This window comes from Mustela putorius, unplaced genomic scaffold (assembly GCF_011764305.1).
Source record: "Mustela putorius furo isolate JIRA1106 unplaced genomic scaffold, ASM1176430v1.1 tig00000224_pilon_pilon_pilon, whole genome shotgun sequence".
Taxonomy (NCBI): Eukaryota; Metazoa; Chordata; class Mammalia; order Carnivora; family Mustelidae; genus Mustela; species Mustela putorius.
Window position 1 is genome coordinate 25359545 of NW_025421321.1, and position 17332 is coordinate 25376876.

The window sequence follows — 17332 nt, forward strand, 5'->3', positions numbered from 1 at the left end:
TCTGACTCTGGCTTATTAAAGGGGTCTGTGCTCCATTAACATACACATGCGCTTACAATATAAACAGCTTAACTAGACATCTGTGTTGACTACATACAAGAGGCAGTTAACTTTTAGCCTTGTTTCTGTTCAACGATCTTGATATTTTAGTCTGCTGGCCAGATGAAACAAGATTGATTTTTTTGGTACCAGATGTGTCACAGTTTGGGTTTGTATTTTGCAGGTGCTCCCCCCAGCTGGGAGGATGGAAATGTGCCATCTTTCTGAGAAGATGATTCGGGATAGAAATATAAGTCTGTTAAAAATAATTCGACATATTAATGGAAGGTTTTGTCCCTTGTGGGCTTCTTATGCATACCATATGAGCAGACCAGCAGCTGTTCTATATTTTAAAAGAAGAGTTAGAAAGTTAGAAGCATACACCGCTGTTCAAAACATAAGCAACATCTTGGAGTCATGGAAACAGGATTCAACAATAAACTTGTATTTGTGAAGCTTCCCAAAAATAATAATCCCACTGGGCTGTGTTCAGGTGGTCTTAAGATGCTGAACAATCTTCCTATTTCCATCATTTGGCTTCACTAAAACATCTCCCTTGTAGACGCAAAGAGGTAAAGAAGACTTTATTTATTCGATATGGGGATTGGTTTCCAACTGATTTCTGCCCTTCAATATTTATATTTTTAAACTACAGTTTTTTTAAAAATTTTTTTTAAATAAACATATAATGTATTATTAGCCCCAGGGGTACAGGTCTGTGAATCGCCAGGTTTACACACTTCACAGCACTCACCATAGCACATTCCCCTCCCCAATGTCTATAACCCCACCTCCCTCTCCCTACCTACCCCCCCCCCCGCCCCCCCTTTGTTTTGTAAGGTTAAGAGTCTCTTATGGTTTGTCTCCCTCCGGATCCCATCTTGTTTCATTAAATTACAATTTTAAAAGCCCTACTTGTTTTTACCATTTTTATTTAAACACAGTGTGAACGAACTAAAAACCCCACAGAGGACTGAGTTGTTAATAAAATGAGGCATCTTATCTTACTCTGGGTGATGATGTTCATTTTTTGTGCCTTCAGAAATCACCTAATGTTAGAAGGCATTCATCAAAACCCATGCCCACTTCTCAGGTGTGGTAACTGAAGGCCACAGAGATGAAGTGCCTTGATCAAGGTCACTGAACCAGATAATGGGAAATTCACAAACAGAATGCCTACCTATTTGTCAATAAAGTGCTCACTTTAAACCGTGAAAAAAATATCCCCTAATGAATATTAACCAGTGTCAAGGAATGGCAATAATCTACACAAAAATCTCTAACTTTATACTAATCCTATGGAAGGAAGGACTCTGCAAGTGTTTTGGCCCAGCTTCTGAACCGGGAGAGTGTTAGCCTCACTCCCTCTTCACCACTGTTGCTCTCAAAGCTCCCCCAGGCAGAGAGCTACATCTGGATCTTTAGTAATAGACTTTTTCTTTTGGGAATTGCTGTCCTCTCCAATATAGTAAGGTCTACATGATTGGTCCTTGACTTTGAATTTCTAGAGTTTAGGAGTATTTCGTGTAACACGATGACTTCTGCCTCTATGGAGTTTTTAAAGAGAACAAATCAGCTAAAGTTTAAGAAAATAAATGAGAATCAGGTTGGCATCTGTGTTATTTCAACACAATTGCATGTAACAGCAGTGGTGACAACTGGTCACAGCAATCAGCAAAGCTGGTCCACGATTTGGGGTGGACGCTTTGCAGGAAAGAAAGCGATTGCTTGCTGGTGTTGAAATTTGGAGTATGGCCCATGAAAGAACTTAATCTAAATCAGAAGACCTGCATTCTAGGCACAGCACTGTTGCCTAACAAACTGTGACCTTGAGCAAGTCTTAAAAATAAAATGACCTGACTAGGTGGCATCTGAATTTAGAATCCTATTATGGTTATTGTTATTAAAAAGAAGTGCACCCATGTAATAAGAGGTTTTATGTTTAGAGGGAGTGGAGATAGCAAGTTGTTAAAGAAATCAGTTAAGAGGGAAATTTTGCAGCTGAGGGGATCTTATTTTGGGGGAGGGGGCAGTCTTAATAACCAAGAGGCCTTTCCTAATCACTGTCAGAATGGAACTGTCCAGTTATAGAGCACGGAAGTCTCTGAGCCCAGGAATGTTTAACAGAATGGTGAAGTGATGGAAATGATCCAGTTATGTCTTTATTACTGAAACTTACTAAGAATATACATATTTCCAGGGAAGCATGTTTGGAAGTGTGGGAACCCATGGCTGGACTTTTTTCACTGGTGAAACAAGGCAAAATGACTTTTCATTTAACATGAGTATTTCTGTTTCAGTATCAGTGAAAAGGAGCAAAAACATGCATAATTTAACAGACCAAATAGCAAAAAAAAAATATTTTGAATTGTGATTTAAAAATTTATAGCTAGGGTGCCTGGGTGGCTCAATTAAGCAACTGCCTTCGGCTCAGGTCATGATCCCGGAGTCCTGGAATGGAGTCCCACATTGGGCTCCTAGCTCCATGGGGAGTCTGCTTCTCCCTCTGACCTTTTCCCCTCTCAGGCTCTCTCTCACTTTATCTCTCTCAAATAAATAAATAAAATCTTTTTTTAAAAAAGTAAAAAAAAAAAAATTATAGCTAAATTGGTCCTTGGCCCCAATTAATGAACCCACAGTGTGAAGATCTATTTTGGGGAAGGCACTATGAATCTTCTCTTCTACCAATGTCCAGTGCTCCCAATAGTCACTGGACACAAGGAGTGCTCAGATGCTTTAAAAAATTTGGCAAATTGAGGTAACTTATCTGTCCATGCAGCCCAGGGGTAGGGATGAGTTACAGTTGTTAAAACTGGAAAAGCTCCTTCTTTCAATATCTCAGTTTAATGGATAAAGAAAGCTAAGTATTACAAGTGGTTAATGTTAGAACTGGTTCTTTTATAATACATCACACTCTTAAACGTTGGAAAGGATTACTATAGAAGTTGCTCAATAAATGTTTGCCTCTGAATAATCATGATTCTGGGATGTATTTGTCTTGTAATGCCCATCTATGAGAGCTGGTTTAAATCAGTGTTTCTCATTGAGAAGGGGAGGAGGGAGTCATGTGTAGTTCGAAAACAAAGCAGGTCTTTGTCTTACTGGTTTGGTTTGTTTTTAGTGAAGATGTTTACTTTATTTTGAATTTCAAATGACATTAAAAAGAGAACAGGAGATTTTTCTGTTTACTGAGGATTGGTGTACCTGTAAGGGAAATTATGTGTTAGCTTTCCAAATCTCTTTCAAGGATTTTGCTTCTGAGAATGAAAGATATATATTTTTTTCACTAGCTAGTTTTTTTTTCTATTCTTTTTTTTTAGTTAAAAATGTAACTAAAAATGGGTGATTTAGGTTGTGAAATTAGTGGATGAGTCATCTAAGAATCAGTTTCCTCTTTGTAGCTAAGACAAAAAGGAATTACAGGTGGGAAGAACATATCAGCTTATGTTCCTCAGCTGATGAATGTGAAACAGGGAAACTGAAGGACTCCATAAAAATCTGCTTTTTGCTTCTTTTCCTGGTTTTATTCATGCTAGGACCTGTATCCCCACTTTACACATGCCTTAGAATGCAAATAGTGTATGTCCTCCTTGTAAAGAATAAGGAGTTAACGATTCCTTTAGAATAGAGAACATCTAAAGAAGGACCAAAGCCATCATAATCATGTTCTAAACCACCATTGGAGCTAGACATCTTGATGCCATGACCCCTGCTTCCAAGGAATAACACCTAAGTCCTTGTCTTTGTTCTAACTGGTTTCTGGATGCCTAAGAGGACACATACACCAAGCCAAAATCCTCAACAAAAACCTCCAACCCCAAGCAAAGACCAGACTCCCACCTTTCCTTTCTGAGTCTCCCAGACACTCCATCTGTATCCGCGCTCTCTGTGTTTTCAGTAAACTCTGCTCTCACTCCCGGCTGGCTCACTGCAAGGACCCTCTTGGCTTGTCCTACGGGACCCCATTCTGGCTCCTTGGACCTGGCCTGCCAGCATCAACATGGTAAAATGTGGTATGTCTACACTATGGAATATTTTTTAGTCATAGAAAGGAATGAAGGACTGATACATGCTACAATATGGCTGAAACTTACAAATATCATGCTAAGTGAAAAAGCCACAAAAGGGTATCTCTTGTGTGACTCTATTTATATGAAGTGTCCAGAAAGACAAATTCAAAGACAGAAACTAGATTAGTGGTAACTCCTGCTACTTTGTGGGTTGGGGAATGAGACGTTACTGCTAATGAATATGGGGTGTATAATGGGTATGGGACTAGATAGTGCTGATATTTGCATAACATCGTAATATACTAAAAGTCACTTAATTGTACACCTTTAAATGAATTGTATTGTGTACTTTACAATTAATAAGGGAATCACATCAGTGACATTTCATTGTATCAACCCTTCTGATCTGTCTATGATTTGTGAATAGGGCTAGGCTTTGGGATGAAAGTGCAGCCATTTTGCCTATAGTTAATGCTTTCTTTTAGTTTCTGTCCTTTTTATGATTTATTTATTTTAGAGAGGGAGGAAGGGCAGAGGGAGACAGTCTTAAACAGACTCTACCCTGAGCAGGGAGCCCAACATGGAATCAGTCTCACAACATGGGACTGAGATCATGACCTGAGCTGAAACCAAGAGTTGGATGCTTAACCGACTGCCCCAGGCAGGTGCCCCTGCAGTTAATGATTTCTGTATCTATCTATCTATCTATTAATTATTTTAATATTATTATAAAAATGCAGTTTAAAAATTCCTATATATTATAACATGTTTTATATCTTAATTACATAACACAGAAATAATTTATTTATTTATATATTTATATAACATATAATATCAAATATATTATTCCATAATATATAGGATATAATTATATAATAGTAATATGTAATTCTACAATATTATATGAATGCTTAGAAGTGGGGGTGGAGAGCCAGGGCTTATATATAAATATTTCAGAGAAATTTCTGTTTCTTCTTCTGTAATCCTTTGTAGAGTTATAGATAAGAAACTGTCTTCTTACTTTAAAACTGTCTTCTTACTTAGAGGTCTTAGACTTTCTTTTTAAACTCTCTCCATTCCCATCACTGATTTGAGAACTGTGTCCATCTGTAGAAAAATCAATAGACTCATTAAAAACAGAGAAGTTTAGATCAAGCCTTAATTTATCTGGACTGCAAGTACTCATGTGGACGGAGTGACGGGAACGCCCTCACCAGCCCTGCTGTGTTGAGGCTGCTGTTCATTCTGCTTCTTTGTATGGCTCTTGGCCAGACCTGTTCTCTCATCTCCGTTTCTGTGCCCCTTTAACAAAAGCCCATCCCCTGTTCACATAAGAAGTTTGTGTTTTGTTTCTTGACTTCTTGGTGAACTGACTTTTTGACAACTACTGCACATTTAGTCAACACTTTGAGAAACACCTGTTTCAAGGCTGAGCTTGCCTGGGTGTCAGAGGTTACTCATATGTGTTTTGAAACCGGATATAAGAGAAAATTGGCTGCACCCTTCTTGTGGTATGATTTTAGCAGTCTTTCCTCCTCCCTTATCTCCTAGATTATCTATTAGAAAAAAACCAAATGGACGTTCTTGTTCTAGCAGTTATAATTAATTTTTTTCCCCCAGACAAAATGATATTGATTACTGGTTACACTTAAAAAAACCTCCAAAGATAGAGTGATCCTCTAAAAGAATATTTATTTTTATTTAAAAATATGATACATCAAAGTGAAGCAGTTACACTTTAAACAAATAATACATAAAACCTTTCCTTTGAATTCAGAGGGAGGGCAGTTTGCTTTAGTTCACGGTCACTCTGGATGCTAAGAATAAGAACCATTCTCATTTTCTTCCTCTGTGAGCTTCACATATAAAGATGAGAATTTTAGTTATAAGTGAATCTCTAGAGTTTTAATTTTATTCAGAAGCTAAAGTTTCCTCAGTACAATACCTATTAATACCTATTCTTCATTTTGTTCTACATCTTGTGGAATACCTGAATTCAGGGATGTACTTACATTTACTGAGTGTTATACATTGAGCTTTTTGTCCTCCCCGAATGTTGAAATCCTAACTTCCAAGGTGATAGCATTACAAGTTGAGGCCTTTGAGAGGTAATTAGGTCATAAGGGTGGAGCCCTCATCAATGAGATTAGTACTCTTACAAAACGGACTTGAAGAGAACCCTCTCACTCTCTTTCTAGCATGTGAATATACAAGTCTGCAACCTGGAGGACAGCTCTCATCAGAACATGACCATGCTGGAACTTTGATCTTAGACTTCCAGCCTCTAGGGTGGAAGAAAAAAATTTCTGTCATTTATGAGTCACCCTGTCTATAGTATTTTATTACAGCAGCTTGAACTGACAAATACATTGAATTTGCTTCTTCAGGTCAACTCCAATATAGTTTTAAAATGATTTGTTTTCTTATCTCTCTGTGATGTCTCAGTATAATAATTGTTCTATGGATAACTTATTCACTTTGGGAATTTTGCTTACTGTTTTGTTCACATTCACAATAAAAAATTTCTGACCAAATTTAAAATATTCAACAGAAACGAGCAAATATACAATAATTGTTTATTACTAAGTAAGTAATAAACAACTGTGTTTAGACTGATAATGAAAATAAAAACAACACAAATATGGTAGATCCTCATTTTCTAAAGAAATATATCTTTATTGACTTTTTCCATTTTCTTAAAAAGCAGTTAAAAAATTCATTCTTGAACTTGCATGCTGTTCAGTGTTATGATGGTTGCCTCCTTATGAGACTGTCAGTGGAGCTGTGCTAAGTTTCCTTACGCACCACAGAAGATAATCATTGCTTTGATCCACTTTGACAGAAAAGAATCCAAGTTTCATTGGCTAGGGTATGCTTAGCTCTCTTGAAGAAGACCAGTTTAGTGGATTAATGTCTAATTTATATACAGTAATAAAGACAAACTTTGAATCTTTACAGATTAAATGCCCACTTTATACCATGGTGTAATTGTTTGAATTACTGGTGAGTGTACAGCATATAGATGTAGATGTACTAGATACGTCTATAAATAAAATAGTGCTTTATGGTAACAATATTCTTTGGATGATTTAAATGCCTATAGTGGACTCTTTGAAAAGACTAAAATGAAAATGGCCCCACTATTATTGTCAATCTTAACACTGAGCTTGTGCGGAAGGTTCCTATACTGTTCACGGTTAGCATCTCCAGGTCCACGATATATTCTCTTGGTCCTGATAGCGACTTCACCAGCACAAGCATTGCACTTACAGGACTTGTTTGCTAAAATAAAAGAAAAAAGAGGGAGGGAGAGAATAATTTTTCTTGAACTGAAGTTTCTATTATTTAAGAGTATACCAAGTCCTATAAGAATTAGGGGAAGAATTTTGAGGGTAGGATAAAAGTCACTACTTAATTCCTTCTTGGTTTTGACCTTTCTTGGTTCTTCCCCCCTTGTCCACACATAGTCATTAGTTCCATGGTCCTGGGACCTGCTTTCTTGATAGTTCTGTGTTTTCTGTTCATCCCTCTCTGTTAATGTTTCTCTTCACTTTTATTGAGTAGTACCAGCCTTTATAAAGACTGTAGTTCAGGTGAAAATCTGATAATTTTTTTGAACAAGTAAAGAATGTTATTACCTTTCACTTCTTAGCATTATGCATTTGTTTACATTCTAGTAGCCAAAGAAATGTAAATATGTAAATAGTTAATTTCAATAGAACATAGCAAATGCTAAGATACATGAGGTTATGGAGGATATACATAAAGAAGACACACAAAGGTAAAAAATCAGGGAAAAAGAGGAGGAACCTTGAAGCACTGAGGGGAGACTTTTTAATGTCTGAGGAGAGTCACCAAATATAATTGGAAGTTTTATAAAGAAGTATGTTCAAGAGAAACTCATTCATTTTGATGAAGAATGTAATGGGTACTGGAGAGTAGGTAAATTGGAAGAGCAGGCAGGCAGGCAAGCAGATGTGTGAATCTGAATGCCAGAGGAAAGCAGGGGTACAGACAGTGGGTTAGGATTTAACAGTTAATGTCCAATGAGTGGACATTTAAACCAGGGGAGAAAATGTATATGTGCTAAGACTGGAACTAGGAGAAGCCACTATTTAAGGAGTGGGCAGAGAAGAAGCCATTGAGGGAAGCTGAGAAGAAACAGATGATGAAGTGGGAAACAGATGAATGGCCAGCAGTATCCAAAAGAATAGTAAGGCTGAAGGAGACTGGAACTCAAAAATGCCCTCTGGAGGTGGCAGTATGGATGTCATTGGTGGCTTTTTTCAGAGCAACTTCAGTAGGGTAATGGGAACAGAAGACTGAAGGGTGACTAGGAAGTAAGAATTCAAAGACTGTGTTTATAGGCTGTGTTTTAGGAAACCTCCCTTTAGGAAGGGAGAGGAGAGAGAGGGCAACATGTAGGGGAAGGCAAGTTGAATACGTAGGAGGTAGATGGGAGTTTGATGGAACAAAGTTCTAGAGGAGATGGAAGCAAGAATATAGGTGGTGAATTAGCCTTGATTGACAGCAGTAAAACCTCATCTTTGGAAAACTCAAGGGAGAAGGTAAGAAGGAGGACACATGAACCTAAATTTGTAGGGGATGAGTGGAAAGTTCAGGTAATTCATGTCTCTTGGCCTCAGCTGTTTCAGGAGAGTAGGAGGTGAGGCCACCTACTTAAAAGAAGGGTCCAAGCTGAAAGGATGTCCAGACTGAACTCACTTTCCTCTCTATACTGGTTCCTTCTTCCCTATCTTAATAAATGGCTCCATAATCATTTACTGTTGCTCACAACAGAAACTTATGTTGCTTTGGTGCTATCTTGGTACCTCCTCTTCCTCCACCTCACCATAGCCAATGATTCACCAAGTCATGTAGTTCTTCCTGTATCTTCATAAATCTCTCCACTGTTTTTGGACTCACTGCTACTGCTGTAGTACCCCATTCTCTTGAACTACTAACTGGTCTCTTCATTTCTATTCTTGTCCCACTCCAATCCAGGCTCTGCAGTGTAGCCAGGCATCATTTTTTAACATGATAATATGACAGCCATTCCTCTACCTGAAACCTTAATATGATCTTTCAGGTATTCTGTGATCTGCACCCTGCTCATCTCTCCAGGATCCTCTCAAGCGACTCCACAGGCAGTACTCAGGAGTTTCAGACCAACTGGACTGCTTTTTACTCCTTCCATTTGCTAGTCTTCAACTGCCGGTCTTCAGCTTAAGTCCACTTTTTCAGAGGTTCTGGACCGCTTCTATCTTCTTAGCAGTTGACTGGGTAGGCACTCATGAATACTTGCAACAATTGTAATATTCAGCATACTTGAGAGCACTTGCTCAGTGTCTTGGCCATGAGCTCCACTGGGACAGGGATTGGCTTGGTTTTATTCACTGTTTTATCTCTAGGACCCAGCATGGTGCTTGACCCTTGAAGGTAATAGTAATACTTTGAAGGCACTAGTTGAATTAATTCATTCATTTAAAAATATTTTTTGAACAACTGCTCTGTGCCAGGTATATTCCTTGGGATGAGTATAGAAGAGTGAATAGACAGTCTGCTCTCATTATACCCACACTGTAGACCATACAAGAAAATAGGCTCAATAAGGCATAGATCCTGGGTGGTACGGATGGGGAGAATGGTATTCTACCTTCAGTTTTATGTACTACTTCTTTACACTATATCCTCTTTTCTAAGGAGAAAGGTTTTCTCAGTATTCTCCTAAAAGGAATATAAATAAAATCCTATATTCTATAGATCCTTCAAAGATCATGTCCAGTATCATGACCATCAAGAAACATTCTTTAACTGTTCAGCCAACATTAATTCTTTGATATCTTGGACCATGGAATTAAACAAACACAAAATTACCCCCCCCATAGATGTAAACTTTTGCCACATGTAATATTTAAAGCTCTTTAAAGTAAGGAAATATATATTACATGCACCTGGCATGGGACTGAGCATACAGTAGGAGCTTAATTAAGGTCTGATTACTGATTTTAATGCATCAATGGATTTTCAGTAGAAAAATTTTGTAGGATTTAACCCAACTACTTCTTCAATTATGTGATAAGAAATAATCTTAAAATGACTTTTTATTTCAAATAACTTAATATTTAACTCTGGGATTAGTAAAATTGCCAAAGTTTTATATCATTCATGGAAAAAAAAAGATTTTATGTGAGAAAAACACTGTGAGAATTTTTACTTGAAAATATCTAGTCGATTAATGCACTGATAGGAATCATAAAACTTTTAAAAGTGCTATGTTTATTGCAAGGAAAATAAAATGCTGGAACTTTGCTTAACTGTTGATTATGCTAGTAATTTTATTTTCTTAAATAATAGCTAAAAGTTCAAAGTGGAAAACTTTTTAAAAAAGATTTTGAGATGAACCTCTTTTATTGCTATGGGTTACAAATAATGTTATTTGTTTGGGCTAGAATTATTAAACTGGCATTATGTGAACTGCATCAAATTCATTTAGAGTAAACTTCTTACAAATATCTAGTATACCTCAAATTTAAAGCATGAAATGTTAAAGAAGTTTATTCTTAGCTATTAGAAAAAAAGAACAGTAATAAATTTTGGGTTAGATTTTTCTCTTCAGAAGTTGGTCATGAGAAATTAATCATTTCTAATTTACTGGCAAAGAAGCAGAATCACATAATTCTGGAGTTGGAAGGGAACTTAATATATCAAAGAATGGGATAAACATGTAAACATTAAAAATCTGTAAAACTTTACCACAAGGATGAATTTCCCAATTTATTTTTCATGTTCTTAAAATGAAATATTGACTTTAAAATTTGATTAAAAATGAAGAGTGCCCAAAGGAGTTTTGAGAAAATTATAACTTGATGAATAACATCCTTAGTGTGAAACAGTTACCGGAACCCTGCAAACTGCTTGGTGGGGTGCCATCATTTGCACATGAAGTGGTGAGCCCTATTTAAAATATGTCAGGATTTTCACCTAAAATGACCTTGCTTAGATGTTGCCTGGGGCCTGGAAGGCTGAGGCACTGGAGTCAGGGCTTGGAAGCCCTTAGAGGGATGAGGGGGTACAAGAGCCAGTTTAAAGGAAGAGAGGCAAGGGCAAGGGGAAGCAAAGATAACCATGAAGAAAGAAATGGCAGAATTGAGAGAAAGATTTCATATAGGCAATGAAAGAAACGGAAAACTCAAAGGTGACCTCACATTGTCTCCCTGGAAGTTTGCAAGAAGGCTGCAACTATTGGCATATTTGGCGCCGGGGGTTGGGGTCATTGCTCAGAGGCTTCTAGGATTCGGTTTTGTTGTGAATGTAAATCATCTTGCAGATGTAACAATAAGGAATTTATGGTTTTTGAAAAGCTCTCCAGGCATTATTTTTTTCTATGTACAATGAAAGAACTATCACTGATTTGCGGTATCTGTTTGGAGTGTGTATGTATGTGTGTAGGCTTGTGTTCTACTGGTCACACACAACTCCATTAGAGCCTTCAACTTGATATCTGAGTGACTTTAGAGAAGCTACTAAATATGTGTCTCACTGTTCTGCAAAAATGGAGAAGAAGTATCAGTATCTATCTGACAGTGTTACCAGGAGGATCCAGTGAGATAATGCACACAGGAAGATCTTACACAAACTCCTTAAATGTTAGCTTTCCTTCCAAGTGAATACTGCCAAACCACAGCAAACTTGCACCTGTCCCAACAGCTACGGCTGCCCTCAGGGTACTACTCACTCTTAGGTAGAACTCTCCATTTTCATTTCCAGATTTAATCCGAAAAGTATTGATGGTGTTGGCATAAATGGTCGTGGCCTGTATCTGGAAGATGTCTGATGGCACAGACCTATCCGATCGGATGCTCATGTACTTGTAGACTATAGACTGGGGAAGTTCTCGGCACACCGCACTTGAGACTGGGCAAACACATCGGCTGCGGAGAAAAACAAAAGTATTTTCCAGTTTAGTGTGGTAAGGTCAGAAGCTTCTCACTTTCAAAAGCTCTGATTTTTCTTACTTCTCTGATGTTAGAACGTAGGGATCTTGACAAGGATTTCGCGGGTAACAACGGAAGCCACCATGGTAATTCCAACACATTTCATCTTCCCGACATTCATTTGTGGTCTCACACTCGTTTATGTCTGTAAACACATAAGATTAAAGAATTTACTGATGTGAGAAAATTGTATAATACTTCGCAGCTTCACTTCTTGTGCTGTGCTTCCCTTGGGCCGTGTAATCTAGTCCCAGAGCATCAAGTCTCCACCCGCATGCCTTGCTTACCAAAAGCACACCTCTAGGCTCTACCTTTCTGGGAAGCTCCTGAGTCAGTCAAATGCCCTCTCCTTTGGTTTTGCTTCCTGCTTTGCCAGTGAGAAGGCCCTCCCCACCCTAATGATAAAAATCTCATCTAACCAGCACACTTCAAGGCCAAATTGAGAAGCCTCTTCCTTCCTCAGCCTTCTAACCCTCCAGGCAGAATTTATTCTAATCATTCAGTGTACTTATCCATCTCTTATTTAAGTCCATTTTATCTTAAAATTAACAATTGCCATATCTATATTCTTAACTAAATTATAATCTCCCAAGGGCAAGAATTGTTGTCTTTCACTTTTATATAAGGTCTGTCAATGGCTAATGTCTGGCTTTTGAATTCAACAGTTGAACAACAGGTGCTTGATAAAAAGATCATAAAATGATACATATACACAAATCTGCTCGGAATGACTCAGCTACATCTGTCCTCAATTAAATGCAACTAACTCAGGTCCTACTCAGTCTCACGTCTAAAAGCACATTAAACTTAGCCCAGATCCCCCATACAACCTGAATCTGTCTGGATCTGTTGCACCTTGGGTGGCATAGCTATTTAGAGACAGTGTGGAAGAAGGTGAATTAAAGAAGGGGCTGTGGTGAGAGGCAAGCCAGGAAAAGGCAGTGCGAGTAAGCCAGAAAGGGAGAGAGTCCCAGAAAAAGAGGGCTGTGAGAAGGCCAGGCTGGATACAGACTGGTTTGGGACTTGGGAATTAGGAGCCTCCAGATGACATCTGAGAGAACACTTCCACTATTATATTTACTATAAATATTATAGCCATTATATTTACTATTACAACAGCAACAATGAAAACTATATTAATATTCACATTCCTGGCTATGTCTACCTCCCTTTACATTTGAATAATGATTTAAATTTTATCCATTATAAGGTTTTTCTGAATCTTTCTGCTTCAGTTAACCAGACACTTTCGTTCATTTATTTACTCATTTCATAAGTGATTTACCCAATCCCTGCTGCAAGCCAGGAAAGGGCTAGCTGCTGGGGTTAAATCTGTTTTTCCTATCAGAATTCTCATACCCCATGTTCTTTTTGGAGGGGCCTTTATTGCTCTCTTCTTTACATTACTGAAATCTGCATGTTTGTCTTAACCTTCTCATTAGCTTATAAACCCCTTTAGGGCAGGACTATGGTATCCATCTTTACATCCCCTTACCACCGAGCACTAATGCACTCAGGGGCACCTGGCTTTTAAGAAATATGAAATGAACTAAGTTGCTCTTCACACAAATCATGTAGACATAGGTGAGAGAGATATTATCTCTACTTGACATGGAGGAAAAACAAATAAGGGTTAATTTAAGTAAGTGGCTCAAGTTCAAACAGGTAGTAACAGGCATCTTTCCACTGTAAGGTAGTACATCTTCTAAATGAAAATAATTCCATGCCTTTTCTTCAGAGGAAAAAAAAAATTCTTTTAGTTTCCAAACTGGCCAAAGCTATCTGGAACCTAAGAGGAGACTGGAAAATTTCCAAGAGTTTCCAAGGGTCAGTTATACAAAGTGTCTTCTTTTGGATTGGCTATGGCTAAAGAAAGAATTTAGATCCCTTAGAAGAAAGCATAATTGACTTGTCCTTTCAATATTCTTGACTTCTCTGAAAAATAAAGATGCTGTTAGCTACAAGTTAAACTAAGACTGGTTTGTGACATAGAGACCAGGAATGGCAAAGGCAAAATAATTTCATTCATTACTTCATTAATTTAGAGCCTGGCATAATTAATACCTTAATCCTTCTGGAATGTTTTTCAGGAATTATCAATAGTATTAAAATATTTTATAAATGTGCATCTGTGTGCATGTATATTCTCTGTCTCTGTTTCTTTGTCTCCTTCTCTGTGCACCCCTTCCACCCAAACACACAGAGTTTTCATTTTTGCAAGGTTGTGGAAATGAGCACAGTTATTTCATCCTCAAACTAAGCCTTTTGGTTTTACTTTAGTCTATGAATGAGTTTGGGAAGAGATAATTTTAGTGGAGAAAACCAATTGCTTTGTACCTTAAAAGAATGTTAAGTCTCTCTCATAAAAATGTTTTGGCTTAACTAAACATTCTGGAGCTGCATAGCTTCAAGATATGACACTCATGAATCCCTTATTTGCAATTCCAGTGCATTTTACTCCTTTAATTGTAACGGATATGTTTCCATACACATAGAGTAGGCAGGTAAGATTCTACTGTATGTTAATTTACTTCTGTCTTTTGCAGAGTACCAAATCCACTAATGATCAGAAACACAGAGACATTTATTTGAAGGACTCCAGGGAAATGGGTTAAGATATCCCATTGGCTAATATTTTCCTCCATGTAATATTCATTTTAAAGGTTTCAGTCTCAAAAATAAAATCACTGGAATGCAATGTTTTTCTATTAGAGACTCTAATTAGCATTAGAGTCTCTAGGACCCTGGAAAGGGGTATAAAGGTGTTCATTGTGCAATGAACGGCATTCTGATTATGCTCATACTTAGTGGTTGGAGTCTAGTTGAATGATCATATGCATACTATAAAATCCCAGGTCCTGGGTGTTTCTCTGAGTTAATATTCTCCTGTAAAATTATAGACTGAGAATCCCTAGTGTCTCCTTTCCTTGATTTTTTTCCTTTCTTAAAGGATTTTACTACCATTGTTATGTCTTTTCTCAGTTCTGATTAAAGGGGACTTTCTAGGGCAGATTTGCTACTAATCACTTGTGTTGCTAAGTAAGTTTTATGAAAACACCTTGGATTATAAGGCTTTATAGTTTACAAATAATTTTTATGTATGTTATCTCATTTCATACTCACAACTCCCTTTTCCAAATGAGAAAGCTGAGGCTTAGAGATGTTTGGTAATTTGTTCAAGATTATACAGCTAGAAGGTGGTACAGCTAGGACTCAAAAAAAATTTTTCTGTCTTCAAGTTCAGTCATTTTCCCCACTCTTTCACTGCTTTATGTAAATGTAAGTGTCTATTCTAGCTTTTCTAGGATGAACTATACTTTTGATTTTATCTGAGCAGAATTTTCCCTGTTAAAAAAATTTGAAACTACATGTAGCATTGAGGTATGTAGGTATGAAGACCACCTGAATGTTTATTTTAAAACTGGACCCTAGGATATTAGCTATTTTTGGATCAATAGTTTTTTGGTGAAGAATTTATGCACATTTAAATATACATGAGGCTGATTTTCTCAGCACCTAAATTATAATCTTGGTGTTTTAGAGGGTATGAGACTGGTTTGAGGCTTGTCTAACCCACATATTAATTTTATTCTCTAGACTCAAACTCATGGTGAAATATTTTAATAATTTAATCTTTTTGGTCAGGTGATTAGAAGATATGTATGATAGAGATTATGTAGGCTATATAGAAGAGGTATCAATATTTTATTAAAATTTTTTGTACCTTAAGAAAGAAAAACAATTACTTTAAGTTTTAAGAAGTCAGTGTTGAGGTGCCTGGTGGCTCAGTTGGTTAAGCGACCGCCTTTGGCTTGGGTCATGATCCTGGAGTCCTGGGATTGAGTCCTGCATAGGGCTCCCTGCTCCGCAGGAAGTCTGCTTCTTCCTCTGACCGTCCCCCTTCTCATGCTTACGCATGCGTACTCTCTCTCAAGTAAATACATAAATAAATCTTTTAAAAAGTCAGTGTTAACTGAATAATTCCCTTTTTATGAGATGTGCATATTGTAATATGAACAAAAGAAAAAGAGCTCAGATTTTATTCAAGAGAGAAAAAGTGAGAGTCTATGGTAGAGAATCTTAAAAGTTTCTCCCTGCTTTTACTGGTTAAAAATGAACACTTAACAGATATGAAAACAATAAACTCACCCTGACAGGTTCTACTTCTCACCACTTGGTATCCCTGGGGGCACATACATGAGAATTTCCCAGGTTCATTGACACACTGATACTGACACAGGTAGCTTGAGGTTCTGCATTCATCAATGTCTATTGAATCAGACAAGAGCAGGGACACAGAGTTGAAAAACTTACAGGTCACTACTTTGGTAATAATTTTAAAGATAAAGTAAGACGGTAAAAATACTGCAAACTCAAAAACAAATATAATACTTTGTAAGATGCTTGAGGGAAAATTCTATAATATCAGCTCATTTCCTCTAGAACTTCACCACACAAAGAGTTTTTTTACCATCAGTTTTAGTCAATCATTGATGAATGTTTGGCAAATCTTGGACCTAACCATACCAACTGAGCAGACTGAATGAATTGGGAATTAAGGGGAAGAATGCTTTGTATTTCTCAATTGGTGATATCCTTGTAGTTTGCTCAGATGTGCAGAGGCAGCTGTCCAGAGCCAGTCCCTTTTGGTTTTGAGTATAGTGGCATGATATGAGGCCTCCCTGGGTGGGGTATGACCTTCGTGGCCCCAAGTAAAGCTGGGAGGAAGTCAGAGACCTCAAGTGTCAATGGCATCCCCCTCAGGATGTCTTATGCCTTCTGAATTGCACAGTGGAACATGCATGGGCAATGGACTCTGAAGGTCATCCTTCCAATTAAATGGCCCTCTTTTTACTCATGTGAAAAGTGAAACCGAGGCAACTTAAGAAATATGTCCAAGTCACACAGCGGCAGGAGGAAGACTAGAGGACAGGCCTCTTGGTTCATATTCTAACGTTTTTGACATGTGATTACCTCTCTTCAAATTTAAATGTGCATACCAGCCACCTGGGATTCTTGTTAAATGCAGCATCTGACTCAGTAGGTCTGGTCTGGGGCCTGACATCTGTATTTCTCCCAAGTAGAGACAAGGAGGTGTCAGTGCCGCTGGCCATCAGATCACTTTGAGAAACAAGACACTGGAACACCCCATCTAATTATTAGACTCAGCCTACATCTAATACTTCAGTTATTTTGTTCCTTCTCCTTTCTCTTTATAACATGCTAAAAAGGCAATTTTATAATTAAACTTAATTATCTGGATTTTAAAATAGAATTTCCATGGTG

The 17332-nt window shown here is 37.6% G+C and overlaps 1 protein-coding gene across 4 annotated transcripts in view; it reads right to left on the reverse strand.

Moving 5' to 3' along the window:
* Positions 1-4848: 4848 nt before the first annotated feature.
* EFEMP1 (EGF containing fibulin extracellular matrix protein 1) overlaps positions 4849-17332 on the reverse strand; it is a 61311-nt gene continuing 48827 nt past the window's right edge. For 3 of the 4 annotated variants that reach the window (XM_045077859.1, XM_004780295.3, XM_013049869.1), the window contains 4 exons: positions 16196-16315; positions 12068-12191; positions 11788-11983; positions 5725-7331 (listed from right to left, as the gene is read on the reverse strand). In XM_045077859.1, the coding sequence (XP_044933794.1) occupies positions 7170-7331; positions 11788-11983; positions 12068-12191; positions 16196-16315 (602 nt within the window). In that variant the 3' untranslated portion in view covers positions 5725-7169. Of the gene's footprint in view, positions 5157-5724; positions 7332-11787; positions 11984-12067; positions 12192-16195; positions 16316-17332 lie in introns of those variants that run through there. The other variant, XM_004780297.3, reaches the window with a different exon arrangement.